General features: G+C 41.7%; 1 protein-coding gene across 1 annotated transcript in view; it reads right to left on the minus strand.

Moving 5' to 3' along the window:
- Positions 1–1,763: 1,763 nt before the first annotated feature.
- SCN11A (sodium voltage-gated channel alpha subunit 11) overlaps positions 1,764–21,844 on the minus strand; it is a 133,597-nt gene continuing 113,516 nt past the window's right edge. Inside the window, exons 23-29 of the mRNA XM_037148344.2 lie at positions 19,637–19,738; positions 18,902–19,177; positions 18,197–18,250; positions 16,429–16,566; positions 10,903–11,007; positions 6,571–6,868; positions 1,764–3,377 (exon numbers count right to left, since the gene is read on the minus strand). Coding sequence (XP_037004239.2) covers positions 2,347–3,377; positions 6,571–6,868; positions 10,903–11,007; positions 16,429–16,566; positions 18,197–18,250; positions 18,902–19,177; positions 19,637–19,738 — 2,004 coding nt within the window. The 3' untranslated portion in view covers positions 1,764–2,346. The remainder of the gene's footprint in view (positions 3,378–6,570; positions 6,869–10,902; positions 11,008–16,428; positions 16,567–18,196; positions 18,251–18,901; positions 19,178–19,636; positions 19,739–21,844) is intronic.

Raw genomic sequence — 21,844 nt, forward strand, 5'->3', positions numbered from 1 at the left:
AGTCCTTCCTTGCACAGTGCAATTTCTGGGGAGTATGAGCTTTCTAGCACCCAGCCAGAGTTTGGATAACTCATCACTTCCTGCCTCAGCTCTCCTTATTTATCCCTCTGGCTCTTCCAAGGCCAAGCTCCCACACAAAGGTTGTGTGGCCATTGGGAAAAAAAACATGTCAGGCATTTGCTGCCATCTAGTGGACAAAGCATGGCTCAGCCTCTTGCAAAACCAGCAGCCAGCCCTGGGAAAGGGGATCCCCTGGGGGGAATGGGTGTCTGTGGGAAGGGCCAAAGCTTCAGCACACAACAGGTCATAACTAAGCCCCCTAAATTTTAATCTGGAAAGGGAAAAAGCATACCCTCCCAGATCCTCCCCTTCCTCCACTGCCTACTGGAACGATGGCCAGTCATCTTTTTCAGAAAACTTGGTAGGGATCTGTAAAACATCCAGAGTTCATCACCAGAGGCATCTTTTATGGAAGACATAGCTCAAGCACAACTGGCCATGACAGTAGAATTGGTACAGGCCCTCGCAGCCCTGCGTGGGAGTCCCTGTGGCCATGTCTCAAAGATTCACTGCTGCTGGGACACCCACTGCCCCCCCGCCCCCTTCTGCCCCAGCAAGCGCACAATGGCTCAGGCTCCAGCAGGCGATCACCGGGGAAACAGAGAGGTACAAATGAGGTCAAATGCTCAACCGGTGCCTGAACACAGCAGCCACTAAGTAAAAATTAGATATTGGCGATGATTAGATGATGATATTATTACTTTTGCCAATGCTCCAGAACACAAAGCTGCCTACAAACCTCCGGAAACTCAGGCCCTGGACGTGAACACATTGAGTCATGGTTAGATCTTGTACACACTGCTAATGATCGCTCCTCGGGGCGCCGCAGCGTCCGGCACTGGCCTTCCCTCCGCTGGACAGTCAGGAGCAGGCAGAGGCTCAGCCCTCGGGCTCCAGGCTGGTGACAGAAACATCGGCTGCCCCAGTCTGTCTGAGGTACAGGATTCAGGGGCTATTTCTGCAGCGGTTTCCACAGTTAGATGATCAGTGTGGGTCTTTGCCCCCAGTCCAGTCTCTTTGGGGGATGCCAGCCTAATGTCTTGTTTGGCCTCCAGGCATGTCCAGTTTTTAGGGATGTCCTAGGCTACTGCTGGGGCCAGGCCCTCTCCATAGGCCCGGGTTGTTCTCTGGGCTGCATTTCATGCAGACATCCAGCCAGAACAAGCGTAGGGCTCATCAAATGGCTAAGATGCCCTGCTCACCACTATATCCTACAGTGTCCTTGCCCTGGGTCCAGGTGCTGCTAAGAGGGTGCTCTCTCCATCAAAGGCGTCCACTACAGATTTTTAACCAGAGTCAAGTGAGACTTTCTTATTGGTTCCAGTCAGTGGTAATGCTGGAGCCAGTGGGGTGAGGGCCAGCTCACGAAACCTGATGGCGAACATTTCTTCCCAACTCCTTGTTCAGAAACATCAAGTTGGTAGCTTGAAATCAGCCATGATGGAAGCATTCACCACAGATATCAGTAAATACTACAAATCCTGGTTCTCTCTCTTTCGTTTCCAAAGAGCCAGCTGTAAACACTAATCAGCATACCCCTTGCTCCCACCTTTAATTCCAAGCAAAGCACCGCACTTAAACCGCTACATCCCCAACTGCACAGCAAGAGGCTTCTTGGTGTACTACCAGAAAAAAATGCAAAATCAAAGTCTCATTTATTTATTTCCTTATTTATTTATTTATCCAAATGTATGTAACAGAGACTGTAGCTGGTGAAAGATAGGGTGGTAATTGACAAGTCAAGATCATGCTTTTAGGTTTGAAATAAATCTCAAATATTTAACATTGGCAAAAACATCTGCAATGAGCTACTTCTTTATTGGCAGGTTTTGGGGTTTTGCTTAGCGTGCAGAAGAGCTATATGTGATAACTCACATACCTGCAGTGGGGAAAACATTAAACAAAGGTATTGGATAATGTTCCTCAAAACATATGGAGAGGCACAACTTAAAATTTTAAAGTGTTTTTTTTGTTTCTTATTCTGTTTTGACATAATTTGAACTGTTTCAGTCCTAACGTTAGCATTCCTCTACAGCCCTTTCTAGTGTCTGCTTTCTTGTTAAACTGGTACCAGTGGGCACAGCCAGGCAGCCTTATCTTGAGCCTGTAAAAACCATTTGAAGTGAGCCTTGAAATATCACTTTGAGCCAGAAAAACAAAACAAAACAACGGAATGGCTAATTCAGTGAGTCTACTGTTGGTTCACGCTCTGAGCTGTGGGTCCCTGGAGCTCAGAGGCTGGAGGCGAGGCTGTGAGGCTGTGAGGTACAGGTGACAGTGAGGGTCTCAGTCGCAGTGGACCTTGCCCTCAGCCACCATGGAGCCTGACAAGTCTCCTGTGAGCAGTGTCTGGAGTGGTGAGTGTGGCCTGTCTTCCAAGGCACACCTGGCTGCCCTCACCATGTACTTTCGAAAGGCCTTTTGAATGACAGCAGCACATCGCTCCTCTTCCTTCCTCTTGGTGGTGGTGACTATGGGTTCATATAGCTTCTTGAAGGGGTTGGCCTCCATGAACTTCTCCTCCATCATTGCTTTCATGCTGTCCAGGCCGCTGGAGTCACCAAGCACCCTAGTGGTGAAAGCGAAGAGAATATCCAGACAGTGAAGGCGATCCCCACTCACCATGGGCAAGTCCATTACTAGAAATTGACACTTATTTGGCTTTGCCACCCGCAGAGGCTCGGGAAGGGCATCGGCAAAGTCCGAAAGGACAGAATATTCAATAAACTGTGTTGCTCCTGGGTCAAACTTTTCCCAGACTTCATAGAACATTTCAAAGTCATCTTCACCCAAAGGGTCCTCACTTTCTTCAGTGGCTATATTGAAGTTTTCTAAAATCACAGCGATATACATATTGACAACAATGAGAAAGGAGATGATGATATAGCTGACAAAGTAGGTGATGGCTATGGTAGAGAAGTAACAGTTCTGTTTGTCGGAGTTACATGAATCTTCTGACTGCAGCATGGGGTGGAGGAGGGCGTCCCAACCTGCTGAGGTGGTTATCTGGAAGAGACACAGCAGGCTGCCTACGAAAGTCTGGAAGTTGAATATGTCATCAATTCCAGCACTTGGCTCTACTCTGCAAAATAAGTTCATACCAAAAATGGCATAAATAAACATAACCAGAAAGAGTAGAAGACCGATGTTGAACAAAGAGGGAAGGGACATCATCAGAGCAAAAAGGAGAGTCCTGATTCCTCGTGCTGCCCGAACAAGCCTCAGGATTCGGCCGATCCGAGCCAAGCGGACAATTCGGAAGAGTGTTGGAGGGAAAGGAATGCTGTTCTCATTTTCTATGGCAGAAATCATTGCACCTTAGGAGAAGGAGAGGAGACAATCAATTGCCAGCAGGCACACCAGGTTCAGACCCAGACTGGCTCTCTTGCCTCAGAATCTTAGTGAGACCAACTTTTACAATATCTTTTACTTTTGCACAAAATTAAGAATTTTCTTTCCCATACAAGGGAGAATACCTATCTGTGCATTAACTTGGAAAACAATTTCCAAGGGCCATACAGTTTTAGATGGGATAGGTGATCTAAAACAGTAAAGACCCAAGGAAAGAAAAAGAAAACGTAGCTTGTGAAAGGCTATTTTGTGAGTTATCTCATGCACTTGAAGTATATTATCTATTTTGGGCATTTAAAGTCATTCATGGGGTAATAATAGAATAGTGTTCCACATTTATTGAATGCATAGAATATAAAACAAATAAAATACAGATGAAGTCTTTTAGATTAAGATGCAAAGGGAAATTTCTTCTAATGAAGGTTGGCTTGAACCTAAGCTATCAGTGGAAATTGTAGAACCCCTAACCTCGAAGTTCCTTAAAGGCACAGGTTCTTATTTGTACACAGGAATATGAACACAGCCTGCCACGGGTGAGGTCAGGGCTGGAGGAAGAGGGTGGTGTTGGGATGCTCATCTCTGGGCTGAAGCTTCCACGGATCTCTCATATTTGCTAACATGTTAATTCCAAGGACTCCTGAAGTGCAAAGTCAAAAAGTTTAAGGGAACTAAACTTTCTCTATTGTTGTAGACACCTCAGAAATGGCATCTCAAACAGAGGTTTCTGCAAATCGCCTAATACTTGGCCTAAACTGTCACCCTGTTCTTGCATTGCCTACACTGCAGGCAAGTGAAACAAAGATTTAAAACAACTCATATTTTGGCCCAAATATTAATACAATAGAAAGACTAAAACATGCCTGCCTTGGGTAGACACGGCCTTGCCTTGGCAGTCCTCTAAGGCAGGGGTCCCCAAACTCCTTCCTCCCTATCCCTGGACATGCTCGCATTACAGCCTGAGCCCCTCACCCTGTCTCCACCCTCAACCCCAGTCCATGGAAGAATTGTCTTTCACAAAACCCGTCCCAGGTGCTAATAAGGTTGGGGACCGCTGCTCTAAGGTCTTTAAGAGTGATGGGCAGCCAACACTATGTGCCATCACCTAATGACTAAAGAGAACTAATTGATGACACACTTCAATGACTGCCCAATTGTGCCAAAGAAGTTTAATTCACATGTTAATTGGGCAGCCAACCCTGGTGAGATGTGGAATTTATTAAGTTCCAATTCAGCAACAACTGGAGGAGACCCATTCTTTAAGCCCAACCTCCTTCATGAATAGTTCTTTAAGTAAGTAATCAAATCCACAGTAATCTCTCCCACCTCTGAGCTCAGTTCGTCTGTGTACCATATAATTTGGTTTTCAATTGACTTCTCTATCTTTCTCTGCCTTTCTAAGGTGAGTAGTTCTAGCACTGGACAGGTTAGAGCACATCCCAATACACCAAGGTTGCAGGTTTGCAGGGCACGTACAGGGAGCAACAAATGAAGGCACAAATGAGTGAAATAAAAAATCTCTCTCTCTTTCTCTTTATCTGTCTCTATCTTTTCTCTCTCCTCCTTCCTCTCTCTCTCTAAAATCAATAAATAAAAAATTTTTTTAAATGTTAAGGTATGTCTTAATACCTCAACTGGATTGCTAACTCGTAGAGGGAGAGATTCACTTTGACTCACTCATTTTGTATTTCTCTGAAAGCTTAGGAAAGAGCATGAGAAAGTGTAGAGGCTGTGCTGAATGGCAGACCTACTGGCAAAGGCATGTAAAATACTGAACACACTGGTGAGCAGGATTTGGCCCAATGTGCCTATTTCTCAACCACTGGAGCAAAATGCTATCCAGTGCGATGCAGTGTAACTGCAACTGCCTAACATTCATTGAAAGGACAGAAGTTGGAGACATTTCCCCCAACTGTACAATGCCTGGCACTGCCTCAATGGAGCTCAATAAACCGTGGAATGAATGAGCTGCTCTCTGTACATTGGAGGAGGGCTCTAGAAGCTCCTGGGGGGCTGCCCCAGACTCATCCTGCCCCCATTTTCTAGCTCAGTTGCTTCTGTCAGTTTCACCAGAATTGGAATTGACTAATGAAGATTAAAGGTCTATTTAACTGTAAGCACATGGAAGGATCTATTGGTAAACTGCATCTACGTAAACTTCCTGGCCTAGAAACCAGAACAGCCTCTGGACTGTGCCATTTTTGTGCACCCCGAAAAGCTTCATTGCTGCTGCTGCAGTGATAGGAACCAAAATATTCTGACCCAACCTATCTGTTTAAGGCATCCTTTCTGAAATAGCACAAAAGCTTCCACCTGTGAAACCAGTTGTTACTGTCTTCCCTGCTTTTTTAACTACTTGAGGGGCCCCTTGACAGTTTTACACAATTATAAAAAGTCAAATTATTGGTTTACTTAAAAAAAGACTTCAAAAAAAAAAAACAGAGTAAACCCTAAGGTTCAGCCATGAAGAATAAGAATATGGCACTACCTCTCTTTCCCCTTCCTCTATTCTTTCACAAGCCTTATAGTTAATCCTGCCCATGGTTAGGGAAATTCTACGCTGATGATAGAGTGAGGCTGGCCGGTGAATGGGGTCCAGGCAGCTGAGACGAGCACAGTTCATACCTTGGTTTACATTAGCACAGGATATGGAGTAAAGAGAAAGTACTGCCTGGCCTTGTGGAACCCCAATCTAGGATGGGCTATAGAGGTCTCATATAGGGGGTTAGGGAAGGCCTGATGATGTTACTAGGGCACAATAATTGTGATCTGACATCCGTGTGGATGCTGAACTAAAGAAAAACATGGAAACTAAATGCCAAATCCTTAAAATTATGAAATGTTCATAAGGCTTATGGTTATATAGGAAAGGTAGAACTTCAAATCAATTACCTGGAGAAACCAGGTATCCCCACAGAAACTTTTAAGTCACCTTAATTTTGTCTATCTCCATTGAATAAATGATCCATACTATTATTTAACTCTCTGTTTCAATTGTGTAGACAGTCAAAGGAATGGAAATTACTCTGTATCTCCTAGCAACTTCCTGGTAAAGAATGGCATCAGCACATTAAGCCTAATTTATTGCTTTGTGAATAATAAGATTTACAAGTTTACTTCTGGCTCTCAGATTAAAACCCCCTGGATCATCATTTTACTTACTAACAACAGAAAGAACCACAATCACACAATCAAATAAATTCCAGCCATTGGAGAAGTAGTATTGCCTCAAAGCGAAGATTTTGATGAGACATTCAATTGTAAAGATGGCCACAAAGGCCAGGTTGAGATACTCAAGGATGACTTTCTTCTTGTAAGGTTGCTTATTCGATTCAGCCACATCGGGATGCTCATACGACTCAGCCATCATGCTAACCATATTGAGGAGAATGAGGATGATGATGATGCCGTCAAAGACCTGGCTTGTGACCAGGTCAAACACGAGACCCTGGCATTTATTCTGAGGAAAAAAAAAGAAAAGGAATCACAAATCACTTGGAGTTTTAAGGATAAAATCACATGAAAAAAAAGCACACATAAAACAGAATTTATTCCTCTACAATTAAATCAGTTTTTTGAAAAAAAAAAAACCAGACTCTTTATAAAGGGCAAAAAATTCTTGTACACCTATTTTCATTTAAATTTAATTAATAACTGGTTTTTAAGCTGTAGGCTTATAGCTTTAATTTTCTTTTAAAACAAAAAGTATAAATAAGAAATTCTTGGTAACAATGTAACTTTGATGTGATGGATGATGTTTTGCTAAAATAAAACAGCTCGCGTTGGATTTAAAAATAAAAAGAAAAACTTTGGTCTCTATGTTTTATCTGTTTCTATGTTTTGAACTTCAATGATATTAACGCAGAGAATACCTGCTCACATAATTATGTTGAACAAAATGGAATTATCATCTCCAAGTCTCCATTTGTCAGTTCAGAATAATCAAACCTTATACTTAACTAAAACAATGTTCTAATTCTTGCTTACTTGAAGATAAAGCTAGATAAATGGGATTCTGACCCAGTGATTACTAAAAAGGAAACAGAAAAGCTGATAATTCCATGTTATTACTGCTGGTGAGCTTGCATATCGGTTTGCACGTAGGAAGCCGCACTGCTCACAAAGTGAGCACGTGCTAATTGCTCTGTACAGACTCCAGCTTCCAGGCCTGACCCACCTTGTGCAGTGAAATGACTATCTATTCCACTACTTTCTTCAGCTACTGTGAAGCACCACTTTGTTTTTCACTTAGAGGAAAAATTGTTCTTACACACAAACTCAAGATACTGATATTATATGTCATTCTTGGCTATGCATTGGTTGTTTTACAATATATTGTTTATATTAATTATATTATAATCATTGAATCAAAATATACAGACACTATTCTATCTAGAGATATCATAGACACCTAAGAATTCATCTTTAGAACCCCAGGCATCTGTTATGGTGATCCAGGCAAAAGATGATGCTGGTCTGTGGTGGTAACAATGGAGAAAGATAGAAACATTTTGGTTTAAGACCTAATGAAGTCTGAGAATGTTTGAAGGATAGCTGAAGCTATCTTTTTAGTTGGTGGAGCCATTCAACCAGCCAGAGAGCAGAGGATAAGGAATTCTGGAAAGAGATGGCACATTTTGAGCATGTTGAGTTTGAGGTCCCAGTGGGCATCCAAGGGCCACGAGCTAGTAGAGGTATAGGTTTGCAGCTCAGGTACAGTGGTGGGATGCAGATGTGAAGTTTATTGGTATTAGTGTTGATACCAATTAAAACCAAGAGAGGGAGTGATATTGGCAGGAAGAGTGAAGACAATGAAAAGGAAGAGAGTTGGGACGGCATTGGAGGGATACTACATTTAAGTTGGCGTCTTTCAAACTTTGCGCCAGGGACCCTAAAGCTTTTTAGCAAGGAGTCTGGAGAAGAAACTTGAAAGTCAAGTGCATTTCCTATGTGAGAAAGCATCCAGGAAGTCAGAAAGGACCTGGAGAAAAAATACTTTTAAGGGTGCTCTTCAGGGATGCAGAATGAGTGAGAATAAACGTGAGTGAGGGAAGGCATTGGCCTTACAGTTGAACCCTAATATTTGGACCAATGGAGTACATTAAGAGTATAAGTTACCGAAAGTGGTAGAGAGTCAAAAACCATTCTTTGTATGGTTTTTAAGCCCCATAACAAAGCTACCATGTGGGGGATGCTTCTGGAAGAACCAGAAATGATTCCAATCCCTTGCTCTACTGCTGGAAATGAAATCCATCCTGACCCAGGTACAAACAGCCGTTCTCAACCTCCACCCCTATGCAGTTGCTATTCATTTGTTCCAAAGGTCAAAAGATAATATTTAGATTTTAGAGATTAAAAATGATTGTCTGGCAAGGTAAAGTGGTGAGTAAAGAGCTAACGGCTGATGTTACGCCTTAGATCCTGCTCAGGAACATCTGGGGATATAACATTGGATTTTTCTCACTCAATCCTGCTCTCTGGGATGCAGAAATTAAAATATGCAGTACTCCTTGGTGAGACTGTCCTTGGTTGTTATCACTCGTTGTGAAGCCATGACTGGTGACCTATAGCTATGCTGGGAGGGCTGTGGCCTGGCACCTACTCCCAGATGAGCCACATGACAAACGTGCTATAAAAGACAGTTACGGAATGGAGGATGGCCGCTTCCCCCTATAATTAGTCCACACCCACTCTGAGTTCATCTTTTGCAGCCTCACATGTCCAGCACAGTTGAGAGGCCTAGAGGCTGCATCCATGTCATTGAAACTTCTGTTTGGCTGTGTGACATTCCTTCATGGAATAAACTGCTAAATATGGGGAGACATATTGTGTCTTATGAGTCTTAGTTAATTCCAAATCTGGGATCAGCTGGCGTTGAGTTAGTGGCTGCAGAGCATACACTTGTAAATAAAAATTGTCTTTTGTGTTGGCTTAAGTTCAGATAAGAATTTCAAAGTGAAATTAGTCCTAGAAAGTGAGATTGGTACTTACGAACTAGATTTGATTTAGATAAACCAAAGTTTCACCCACTATTGACAGATTAAACATCCCCAAATATAATTTTGTCATTAACTCCATAGTCAAAAATTCTTTACTGGACAAACCTGGACACCTGCCCCTGACATTTACAGACATTTTAAGTGCGACACAAACACTTCATCCTCTGGGGATGGACTCTGTGCATGACCTAAAACATTCTTTCATTCAACTAAAAAACAGACAGGGCACACTCGATGCCTGGCTCTATTCTGAGTGCTAGAAATAGCAGTACATTTAACACACTTTTGGTAATTTTGGGTCTTAGCTCAAATGAAAATCTCAAAATCCCCCACATGCTTCAGTTTTCAAGCCCCGCTTCTACACCGCTTTCCCAGGTTTTTCAGCCATCATGGATACCCCCTCGCCCCCTAGAAAGTCTTCAAACTCACTTGTCTGAGCTACCAACAGCACTTATTTTACTACTTCATAATCGAATGCTCTGAAGCCCCAGCACTCCAGTTAGGCTGTAAGCACCGAGCAGCCCTCTCACACCTGGGAAAGCAGGGTCAGCAAACTACAGCACAGAGGCTAAATCTGGCCCACCACCTGTTTTTGTAGAGCTCAGGGGCCCAGAATGGGTTTTACATTTTCAAATGTTTGAGGAAAAACAGAGGAAAAGAATAAAGTTTTGGCATATGGAAAGTATATGAAAGTTAAACTCTCGTGTCTTTAAATCAGGTGGCACTGGCACACAAGCCATTCACACTCATGCTCTGTCGTCTGTGGCTGCTTTTGTGCTACAATGGCCAAGTGGAGCAACAGCAGCAGTGGAAATCACGTGGCCTGCAAAGCCTAAAATATTTACTGCCTGGCCTTTCACAGAAAAAGTTTGCCAGTGCCCAACAAAGAAAGTTTATCAGCCCTGGCTGGTCAGCTTAGTGGATTGAGTGCTGGCCTGCAAGCCAAAGAGTTTGATTCCCAGTCAGGGCACATGCCTGGGTTTCAGGCCAGGTCCCCAGTGGGGGGGCATGTGAAAGGCAACCATGCATTGATGTTTCTCTTCCTCTTTCTCCTTCGACCTTCTCCTCTCTTTAAAAATAAATGAATAAAATCTTTTTTTAAAAGTAAGTTTATCATAAACATGTATGAAGTGGAAGTGAGTATGGATGACCTCATCTTCGTAGCAGAAAAAGTTGACAAATGATAATATAAGTATATTTTAAACTGGTCAAGATAAAAACAGTGCCAAGTTCCTGTCACTGTAATGAGTATACACTAAGCACCTACTGTATGCTCACTAAAAAGCAAATTAAAGTTTTACTCAGACTCTTACTACTGAATATGAGAGTCTAATTTTCCTAAGGACTTGAGTCGTACATCAGTGTATCTGGGTCTTTATTGAGTTCTTGGATAATGTCTGTAAATTTTAAAAATCAAAAAAGAACAATAGTGTAGACATCTGAGTTCCTCATAACCACTTAATGGTTCTATATATTTAAAATTGATTGTTCTCACCAGAGGCCTTGGAATAGGCTTTTGAGGTTTTTTGGATCCTAGTTTTTTCATTGCATTATAGTATTTCTTCTGTTCATCTGTCAAAAAAATGTCTTGGCCACCTAAGTATACAAAAAAGATGAAAGCTAATTATTAACAGATTTTTAAAAACAAGTTCTGAATTGTCAGAAATAGATTCAAAGTTATGTTATACTTCTACCAATAATTCCTAAAATTCAAATGGCAGGCAAAAGAGGCTGGACCTTTGGGGAGGGCTGAAAGAGAAGAGGATTTAAGTTGAGGAATAAGGGATCAAGGCTACTGTTATCAGTTATACTTTACTTTTAGAATATAAACAAAGATTACAAATTCTTTGCAAACACCAACAGAATCTTTACAAAACTGGATATATTTCAGGTTGCATAAATCAAACCACAATGCAACAAAAATATTTAAAAACTTAAACAAAAAAATCCCACAAAGTCACAATTTAAATTCTCCAAACAAATGAGCACATAGATCACTACAAATAGAATTTCACAGAATCTGTCCAGAGCCATTCTCAAAAAAAAATTAGCTTTAAATGTTTCCACTACTGAGCAAGAAAGTACAGAAAAATGAACCAGGATTTTCACTCCTGGAATTTGAGGGGAAGTACAGTATCTAGAAATTCCAGAGAAAACAGGACAGAACCCCTTTAAAGTGTGTAGCTGAAGCTGCACAAAAGGGACACCTCGGGGTCTGAACATCAAGAGAGATCAGGAAGACAGAGCAGCAAATTAATTCTAAAGCCAGTTTGCCCAAGAACATTTGCTAATCTTTGTAAAAACTAGAATCTTGAGCTTTAATAACTACAAATGGTCTTAGGAAGAAAAGGCAGGGGGCTCATGCCAAGGTCCCTGCATGAATCAGGACTCTCCAAGTGCTGCCAAGGAAAAGGTGATGAAAACAGAATTTGGTGGCGATGAAAGACAACTCTGTTCTATGGGTAAAAACACAGTCTTTCCTGCTGCTCTGTGAACCCAGGCCTGCCTGGATGAGGGTGTGGGGTTTGAATTTACACCACTAGTATGGGCCGAAAACATACAGCCCTAGGACGGTCTTTTCAAAGACTGGGAAAGCTGGTGCTGGGAAAACTGGAAACTCACATGTAAGAGAGTAAAGGTGAATCCTTACCTAACTCTGTATATAAAAATGGATCAAAGACATAAATATAAAATCAAAAGCAACAAGCCCTGGCTGGTGTAGCTCAGTGGATTGAACACGAGCCTGTGAAGCAAAGGGTTGCCAGTTCGATTCCTGGTCGGAGCACATGCCTGGGTTGTGGGCCGGGTCCCCAGTGGGGGGCGTGTGAGAGGCAACCACACATTGATGTTTCTCTCCCTCTCTTTCTCCTTCCCTTCCCCTCTCTCTAAAAATAAATTTAAAAAAATATTTTAAAAAAATCAAAAGCAACAAAACTCTAAGAAAAAAACAGGAGATAAAAGCTTTATGACATTGGATTTGGCAATAATTTGTTGGGTATGACACCAAAGGCAGAAGAAGAAATAGACAAACTGGATTTCGTAAAAATGTCGTGCATCATTGGAGGGTGCATTGGCTGTTTCCGCGGCTTGGCCACTGTGAATAACGCTGCGGTGAGCACGGGGGTGCACACCTCCTTATGAACAGATGTTTTCAAACAATTTGAGTAGATACTCAGAAGAGGGGTTGCTGGGTCGTATGGCAGCTCTATTCTTAAAATTTTGAGGAGCCTCCACACTCTTTCCACAGTGGCTGCACCAGTCTATGTTCTTTCAGTGCATGGCTGGATAAAAATATTATACATGTATACAACGGATTACTACTCAGCCACACAAAAAGATGAAGTCCAGCCATTTGTGACAAGATGGATGGACTGTGAGAATATCATTCTAAGAGAAATGAGTCAGATGAAAAAAGTCAAGAACCATATGTGAATATAGAACAGAAAGCAACAAATGAATATATAAGACAAAGAAAATGAACTTGAGGACATGATGCTAAATGAAATGAGCCAGTCACAAAAAGACACATACCGTATGATTCCACTTAGATGAGACACTTAGAGAAGTCAAATTCACAGCGACAGAAAGTAGAAGGGTGGTTGCCAAGGAGTGGGGGCGAGGAAGAATGGGGTTACTGTTTAATGCACACAGCGCTTCAGTCTTACAACATGAGAAGGGTTACGGACGTGGATGGTGGTGGTGTCTGCACAACATTACGAATGTACTGATTGTCACTGTACTGTACACTGAGACAGTAAATTTTGTGCTAAGTGTATTGTACCACAGTAAAAAAAAAAAAAAAAACTGAGCCCTGGAAGTTAACCAGGTTGTTTCAGGATGCCTGGCAGACACAAGCATCTTCAGTAATCATATGTGTTGTGATAGTATTAATACTAGTTTTCTGAGACTGTCCTCCTGCATGTGTGTTGTGGGATAAAGAAAATCAGTAATTATAGAAAATGCTGATGCTATCCTCTCCCCTGCCCATAGGAACCAGGTTTCTCAGCGTAGAAAGAGGAGACACAAATGTATAGATTAAATGAAAACCTCACAGTCTGGAATGTGCATGATCAGTATTCATATTTCCACATATATCTTTCCCAGTAATCCTAAATTTGAAGGGGCTCTGTCCACTGAAAAGGCCTTGAAAAATGAAAATGCGCATTCCTGACTGTGGTCTTGGACCGTCATCTCATGCAGCGAAACCAGCACTCCTCAGAGAGGCAGCTGAGGCAGGAGGGGTCTGACCTCGGCTTGGAGCATCTCCCTGGTTCTCTGAGCAAGAAAGCTGTCAAATGGGAAGGCCTTATTTAGATCCTGATTCAAAAAGAAACAAACTTTAACATCAATTAATTAATCAATGAAAGAATAAATAAATATTTTAAGAAAATGAAAGACTGGAGAAAATTTGAACATAGAATGGGTATTTGACAAATTTAATTTGTATTAGCCTTTTTAGGTGTGATAATAGAATTGTGGCTACAGTAAAAAGAGAGATGTTCTGCCCCAGCCAGTGTGGCTCAGTTGGTTGCATACTGCAAATGGAAAGGTCACCAGTGCAATTCCTGGTCAGGGTGCATGCCCAGGCTGCAAGTTTCGTCCCCAGTCAGGGTGTGTGCAAGAGGAAAATGATCGATGTTTTTCTCTCACATCGATGTTTCTCTCCCTTTTTTTCTCCCTCCCTCAAATATCTGTGGATGAAATGATATGATGTTTGCGATTTGTTCTATTTTTAAAAATCTGGTGGCAGAATTGGGTGAAGTCATAGATAGCATAAGGATGTTCTTAAATCAATAAATGTTGTGATGGGTATTTTGGGTTCATTTTAGCATATACTCTTTTGAATGTTTAAAATTTTCTGTAATAAAAGTAAGACAAAACAAAATTGCTATGGACTGATCAAACCAGTGATTTTAAATGTTAGCTGAAATCTAAAATCCCAAGACCAGACATCCAAATTGCAGGTATTGATTGCAATCAAGCTGCAAATGACAGAGGTGACTCCACATGACATACTCCTAAGTACACTGGTACCTCGTTGCTCATCATTATTTCATTTCAGAACTCATGACAAGTGCTGAAACTGACAACTAGTGTTTTCTCTTGCAGGGTGGTGTCGTGACTCATAGAAGTTCTAGCAAGTGCAAAGAGTCCCATCTCGAGCAAGCACCAAGGGCTGAAATATTTTTTTCTCGTCAAAATGTGATGCGTACAGGGTTTAACAGTTGTGAAGCGGAGGTGTACCAGGGTGTGGCTGCAACAGCACTGATGTAGTTGTGGAAGGGCAGTGAGCGGTCACCCTGTAGACACTGGGAGGGTTCATCAGTTTCAAGATACATTTGGATGGGTTAAAAGAGTTCAACAGAAAATTAAAACAACAAAACAAAACTACAAAAAAAAAAAAAAGGAAAACCAAAGGTGAATAGTTAGTTACCTGGTTTTAGAATTCATAAATACAAGAGAGTTGAAAAGGTCAAGCCTGGGAGTTTGATCCCATGAAAATGCTAAAGGTCTATAAGTTAAAAATGTCACTACAAAAATACAAGAAGCAAGTCACAAACTGGACTTACTATATAAAAACATAATAAAAGATGACAATCTCAATTTTAAAAAGAGACAAGGGCTAAAACAAATTCTTTGGAGAGAAATACCCATGGCCACTCTCCTGTGAAACCCTGGATAACCTCACAAATGACCAAATAAATGAATATAAAATAATGAGATAACACTGTTACCTCATTCATAGGTACTACCATACAAGGGGAGGGAGTTACCCATCAGCTAGAAAAAAATTATAAAAATTGGAATGATAAAAAAATAAGAAAGAGGCATTTTTGTATCTTACAAAAAGGTTCCCCCACACTGTTTCTGAAAGGTTACTTGACAATACCTTTAACACCTTAAGGAAGTAATCAGAGATACACAGAGAGAGTTCAGGCACACTTGTAGTTTTAGAAGAACAAGAAATCTAGAAATGACCTAAATATCAAAAAAAAAAAAGGGGGGGGGAGGAAGAATGATTAGGAAAAACTATGATCTATCCATAATATGAGATATACTTCAGCCCTGAAACTTCTTACAACAAAGATGATTTCATGACACAGGCTCATAACTATTGGGAAGGAGGGGAAGCTATGAAATTAAAACTATTGTGCAATCTCAACTGTGTAGAAGGACCACATATTTAAGTAACTGGAAGGGTTTATACCAAAATGATGAGCCTTAATCAAAAATGGTTATCATCTGGTGGTCACCTTATGGGTGATTCAAATTTTTTTAATCTTCCTTTATTTTCTACATGAACTATGAATGACAAAATCAGGGGGAAAATCTGTTTATTACAATACATGGGGGGAAATCACCCTAAAAAAATCTGTATATTTTCCAACTATCTTCTTTCCAAATTATTTCAATAAATCTGCTGAGAGTTGGATGTTGGGAGCCAGGACACAGTTTACTGAAGAGGGAAATTTATTCTTTTTATTTTGGATAACAGCTCCACCTGAAAGGTTGTTAAAATATGACTATACTGTCACAAATACTAATCCTGATAATTGCCTTTTCACTAGGGTTCAACAATGTCCTTCAAGTTAAAGGGTAGAACGGAGAGAAAAAACAAAGATTTAGTGAAACCCATCTGTTTTTCGTCCCTTTTAAGCCACATCTTCACGTAAGAGGAAAGGAGGGGAGGGGTGAATGGGGAAAGGAAAGGGGAAGGGACTAGTCAAAGAACATGTAGGAGTGACCCATGGACGTGGACAATGGAGAGGGGATTGACTGTAGGTGAGAGCGGTGCCTAGGTGGAAGGGGGCAAAAAGGAAAAAATTAAAACAACTGTAATAGAATAAATAAGAAAAAAGTAATAAAAAGAAAAAAGGATCTTCTTCAAGTGGCTCCTTCTTTGTTCCCATGCTGATGATAAAGGCTACTTTGTACAATGATCCAGACCAGAATTATGTTTCACTCAAGTGCTTTGGAGGAGAGAGGTAACATACCAAATCAGGACAACCCCAATACTTATCTTTTTCTGCTGTTGGTTGAAGTTATCAATTATAATGCCAATAAAGAGATTCAGAGTGAAGAATGAGCCAAAGATGATAAAGACTACAAAGTACAGATACATGACTATGTTCTTCTCGAACGCTGGCGACTCGCCTTCCTAGGAATTTTTTAAATGAGAAGAAAACAATTACTGGACAGAAATACGAGCTACATCAGCTGCCTTATCTAGAAGACCAGGTCTTTCTCAGCAGCAGCGTTAACCCTCAGCCTCCAGGCTGCTGTGACGCCTTGCAGTGAGCCCCTCTGTTTCCCCCAGCCCGAGGTACTACCATACAAGGGGAGGGAGTCAGGGGAGGAGCACAGTTACTTTGCGAAGAGGTGACTGACTACCAACTCTTGTTGAACAATTACGTCCTTCACACAGGGCCCACACTTATTTACTCTGTGTTTGTGTCTGTCACTCTTGAATTCCTGGTGCCTAGCATACCTTGTGACACGTAGCATGCCTTGAGTAAATGAATGAATGAATGGATAAATGAATGATCAAGCTCCAGAATGGACACAAATGGACTATAACCAAGGTCCCCCTGCATGAAGTATGACTAAAAGCATCAGAGGCTAGGGTAGCATAACTGGACAGAGAGAAGTCTCTCAATCTTTTTTCAGTTCTCCTGTGATTTGGACATGGGGTTGATAGCCACTAGCTTGCCATGGTGGGCTTCATAGCAAGCAATGCAGTAGATCACTGGGCCAGGAGACCATGTGTAGAATACGGTAGTGGGTCCATGTCTGAGTCCAGAAGAAGTTGAGGGAGGAGAAATGTCCATGGTCTAACCACTTATAATTTCAACACTTGAGACCAGCAGTATGCTCTGTGACTACACAGATAAGGGCCATCATGCTGGAAGCCAGCACACACCAGCTACAATGTCCCAAGATCAGCATCAGGACAGGTACCCGCTCCACATACTCCCACACATATGCAAGTCGCAAACCTTTTCTATCATGCATCGGCATAAGATTTCCTCCCCATCTCCCAGCTCCACCTCAAGGCAGATGGATGTTCAAAGCAAAATAGAATGAAGGTCACATATTCTGATTTTAAAAATGAGCACATTAATATTTTAAAATATTTCCTTGGTTATGAATTGCCTCTACTACTCCCATACCACTACTTGTAGCACCTCTATCGCTACTACCAGCTCACATGTATCAAATACCTACTGTGTGCAGGACATCAACTCTGAGGGCTCTCAAACAGGGCAACACACACAAGTGTGGTGACAGGAAAAAGTAAACAATGCTGATCCCACTCCTGATGCAATTATTTGCTCCTAGCGTGGCTTTGGGTAACAGTCTTCTTTCTATTACTCCATCTTCCCATTGGGAAATGGAAATAAACTAGATCGCTGAGTATTCTAACTTTGGAAATCCAAAATCACTTTTTATTTAACTAGAATTCAATGGTTGATAATTGCCAGAAACCCATTTAGTTTCTAGAAAGCCTGAAGCCAATTTTAAGGTTTTCCCAAGGTCAAGAGCAAGTCCCCTTTGAAAATGGCTTCTCCCTATCCATCCATGTGGAGAAAAGGTGGGAGAAAAGTTGAGAGAAAAAAATCAAGGCATCTTTTGGTTCTGTTGTTGTTTCTGGCTCCATCTTCTATGTGAGTGGTTTCTCCTTGGCCACTATGGGGAGAGGGGACTGGACTCTGCAGTATGCTAGGATGTAGTCACAATATCCTTGATTTGACCCTAGCACTCTAGAACATGGCGGAACACAAGCTCACCTTCCCCACATCGACAGCTGCGTGCATAATATCTGTCCAGCCCTTAAACGTTGCCTGCAACAAAAAGTAGATGAACATGAACACAATTATAGACTTGACATCAGCAGGTGCAAAAGCAAGTCAGGCCAGTAGGCACATATATGTAAGATGATGTCCTGCCCTTCCAGGACAGAATGTCCAAATAAAAGAACAGTAGAAGGGAATTCAAGGACGAGTGTCTTTAATTTTTTTCTTCTGAAATTGCACAAAATAAAAACTTTAAAAACAAAAAAAATGTCTGCATTAAAAATTGCCGGAGAAGCTGTGAACCAACTGTCAGTAAGAGCCAGTTGGAGGCTCTTTCCTGATGCCACTTCTGTCTGCACTCTCTGTGCAAGTCCTGGCAACCGGGGTTTGACCCGGGACTAACTTTCGACAGGGAACTGTTACTAATGGTATGGTTTGGCCTGAGGCTCCACTCCTCTCTGATTGGAGCTCTGAAGAACTAGGCACCATACACAGCAGGTGAGATGAGCAGACCCCTACAGGGACATCACTTAAAAGTTGAGGCTCAGTAGACAATAAAGTTGGAGACACTTAGTGGAGGGCAAGTCCATGAGGATTTGGGATTTGATTCCATTATCTCAAGGGAGTCACTGTACTTTCCTTAGTTGAGAAATAATTTATGATTCTTCTAAGAGTGAAAAACACACTGACAGCACTTACCACTTGCAGCAGGGCAAGGTAAGCCATTCCCACGTCGTCAAAGTTGACCTTCAGGTTGGTCCAGGTGAGATTTCTACTTATACATTGACTTTGGTTTTCATAAATCATATCCTTCTGACTTAATAGGGACAAGCTCCCTGTTTTATTAAAGCATCGTTGAAATTTTCCAGAAAGCAAGTTTACTCCCAGGATACAAAATATAAGCCAGAAAATGAGGCAGACAAGCAACACATTCAGAATGGCAGGTATGGCCCCTATGAGAGCATTAACCACCACCTTCAGGAAACAAAACAGATGGAAAACATAACAGCTGTGAGATACTCGTCAAGCTCTCAATCGTCCGGGAGAGGCCTGATGTGCGGGGCCGTGTCTCTTAGAGCTCCGTCTCTCCACCCCCACCCCAGGACAAGCCCTGCTCTCGGCTCCACAGGTCCTCTCTGTCCCCACTAAGGGTCACTTAAGAAGTGTCCTCTAATGATGATGTGGAGACCTATGGGACACCTGTGTTAGGGTCAAAGGGAAGCCACAGCCCAGACTGCTGTCACAGAAGCTCTTTTAGGATGGAGACTTTATCTTACACTTTTCTCCATTTCTCAGATTTTAAGCAGTGGGCTGGCTAGGAAGGAACCCAGGAAAAGCTTGGCAATTTAAGGGAAGCCCACCGGCCCAGGGAGGAAAGCTCCACCTCTCCCTGCCAGCTGAAGAATGTTGCTCCCACCCACCTGAAGAACATACCTTCATTCCTTCAAACTGGGACAGTGCGCGCAGGGGCCTCAGTGCTCGCAGAATCCGGAAGGGTTTCAATTGCTTTAAGTTGATGAGACTGGTCACAGACACCTGGTGGGAAGAGACGCCCCAGGTAGTGCGCCTGGCTAGGTGCCCAGCAAAACAAATGTGGGGCTGAGAGGCAAGGTGGATTATCCAGACCCAGAAACTGCTGGAAGAGGCTCTTTTTCTCCTTTTCTGGCAAAGTCACAGTCCATGCAGGTGAGAACCATGCATTTACATTATTTGTTTAATGAGAGACAAAGAAAGCTGAGAAATTGCTGTGAATTACAGGACACCAAAGAGACAAGCCAATGATATGTTGTATAGGGTCCTGCACTGGATAATGGATTGAGGTGGCAGGAGGGTGGTCGGGGGAGATGGGTGGACACAGAGAAGTAACTGTAAAGGACTTTGTTAACAACTGACAAAATTTGAAAATGCATGAAGGTTTTAGTATTGGGCCACGTTAAACGTCCTTTTATAATCGCACTGTGACTATTAAGACGATATCCTTGTTCATAGCAACAAACACTAAACTACCCTTGGGTAAAATGATGTGCTGCCTACAACTTAATCTCAAACAGTTAAGATAAAAAAATGACAAAGCAGATGGGGTGAAATGTTAACCACTGGTGAATCTGGGGAAGAGTATACAGGATTTTTTATACTATTTCTTACAACTTTTCTGTGAGTTTGAAATAATGTCAAAATTAAGTTACAAAGAAATAATAAATTACTTGTTTGGTAATATATCCCCTCACCAAAATAGCTCCTGTTTAGGGAATTGAATCCAATTTTCTCTCCCAACAGTTCAGGACTAAGGATAGGAAAGTTCTGAGAATACCCTTAAAACATAATAAATATGCCAAGTTGACGTTGAAGACACCTCTTGACAGATCTCCAGCCATTCCTGTTGATTATGTGGCGCCTCAGAGGCTGGCTCAGGGGTCAGGAAGTGGATACTCCTGACAAACTGATGTCAAAGTTCACTATTATCTAAAAACATACCCTACTAATCCTACTGATCTAATTGTAGTGGTAAAATATTTGCAAATTGAAAGAAATTAAGTGAGTTAATATGACAGAGTAACCGGATTTTAAAATCTGTAACCAATTGTTAAAAAATCACCATCGATTTTATGTTTTTGTTTTTTTTTAAGTGGGCTTGCTGTTTGTTCTTTTGTTTGTAACAGCATCGCCTGTTGGGGGAGTTATTTAAGCAGCTTTTCCACAAATACTTTACCTTGTTCCTAGGCAGAGAGAAAGGGGGGCAAGACTCAGCAGCTCTTCGGCTTTGCCGAAGGACTGTCACCACTGTCGGGGAAGACATGCTTCGAGGGGACGCCTCTTCACCTGGAACCCCTGCTCTACCTAACTGGGAGGCACTGGCGAGACACGTGCACAGAACAACACGTTCTTTACCATTCTACAGCATTCTCCAGGGTGGGGAGTCATCTTCTAGTCTTATCTTGTTTTTTTCTACCTAACCTGCATTTATCACTCTGCACTATGTTGTTGAGATTAATCATGTCGATATGTGCTCTTATAGTTTACTCCTTTTAACGTTTGTGGAAGACTTTATGAATCCATTCCTCCTTGGTGAATAGGTTCCGTGCAAAATGGACACATGTGTGCATTTCCCCTGGGTACATACCCAAGAGTTCTCCTTAGATGTATAACTAGAAGTAGTATTTCTGGATTTCAAACTGGGCTCATTTGTAATTTAATTACAAAACAGCAAAACTTCTCCCCAAAATGACTGCAACCAATTCAACTGTTAGCTGTGATTAGATTCCATTTTTATATAACCTTCTCAGTATTAGCTATTATTCAACTTGAAAATTTTTGTCAATCTGACCAATCAAAAGAAGTCTCTCATTTTACTATGTGCTTATGTGCTAGCTGGTGATATAACTAGTGTGTATTTCTTCATACATTTATTAGTGACTCAAGTTCCAAAAGTTCCAATTCTGTAAATTGCCTGTTTGTGTCCTTCTCCCATTCTCACGCTGGGTTGTCTTCTTGTTGTTCTTGTTGAACTGTGGGGAGTTCCTATATGCTGGGAGTAATAATTATCTGTTATGTAACTGTAAATACTGTCTCCAGGCTCTGGCCTGTCTTTAATGATAATTATGGAATTGGTAAATAGAAAAACAAAAGTGTTTCATTTTGATA

This window comes from Artibeus jamaicensis, unplaced genomic scaffold (assembly GCF_021234435.1).
Source record: "Artibeus jamaicensis isolate MK-2021 breed Jamaican fruit bat unplaced genomic scaffold, CSHL_Jam_final contig_519, whole genome shotgun sequence".
Lineage (NCBI taxonomy): Eukaryota > Metazoa > Chordata > Mammalia > Chiroptera > Phyllostomidae > Artibeus > Artibeus jamaicensis.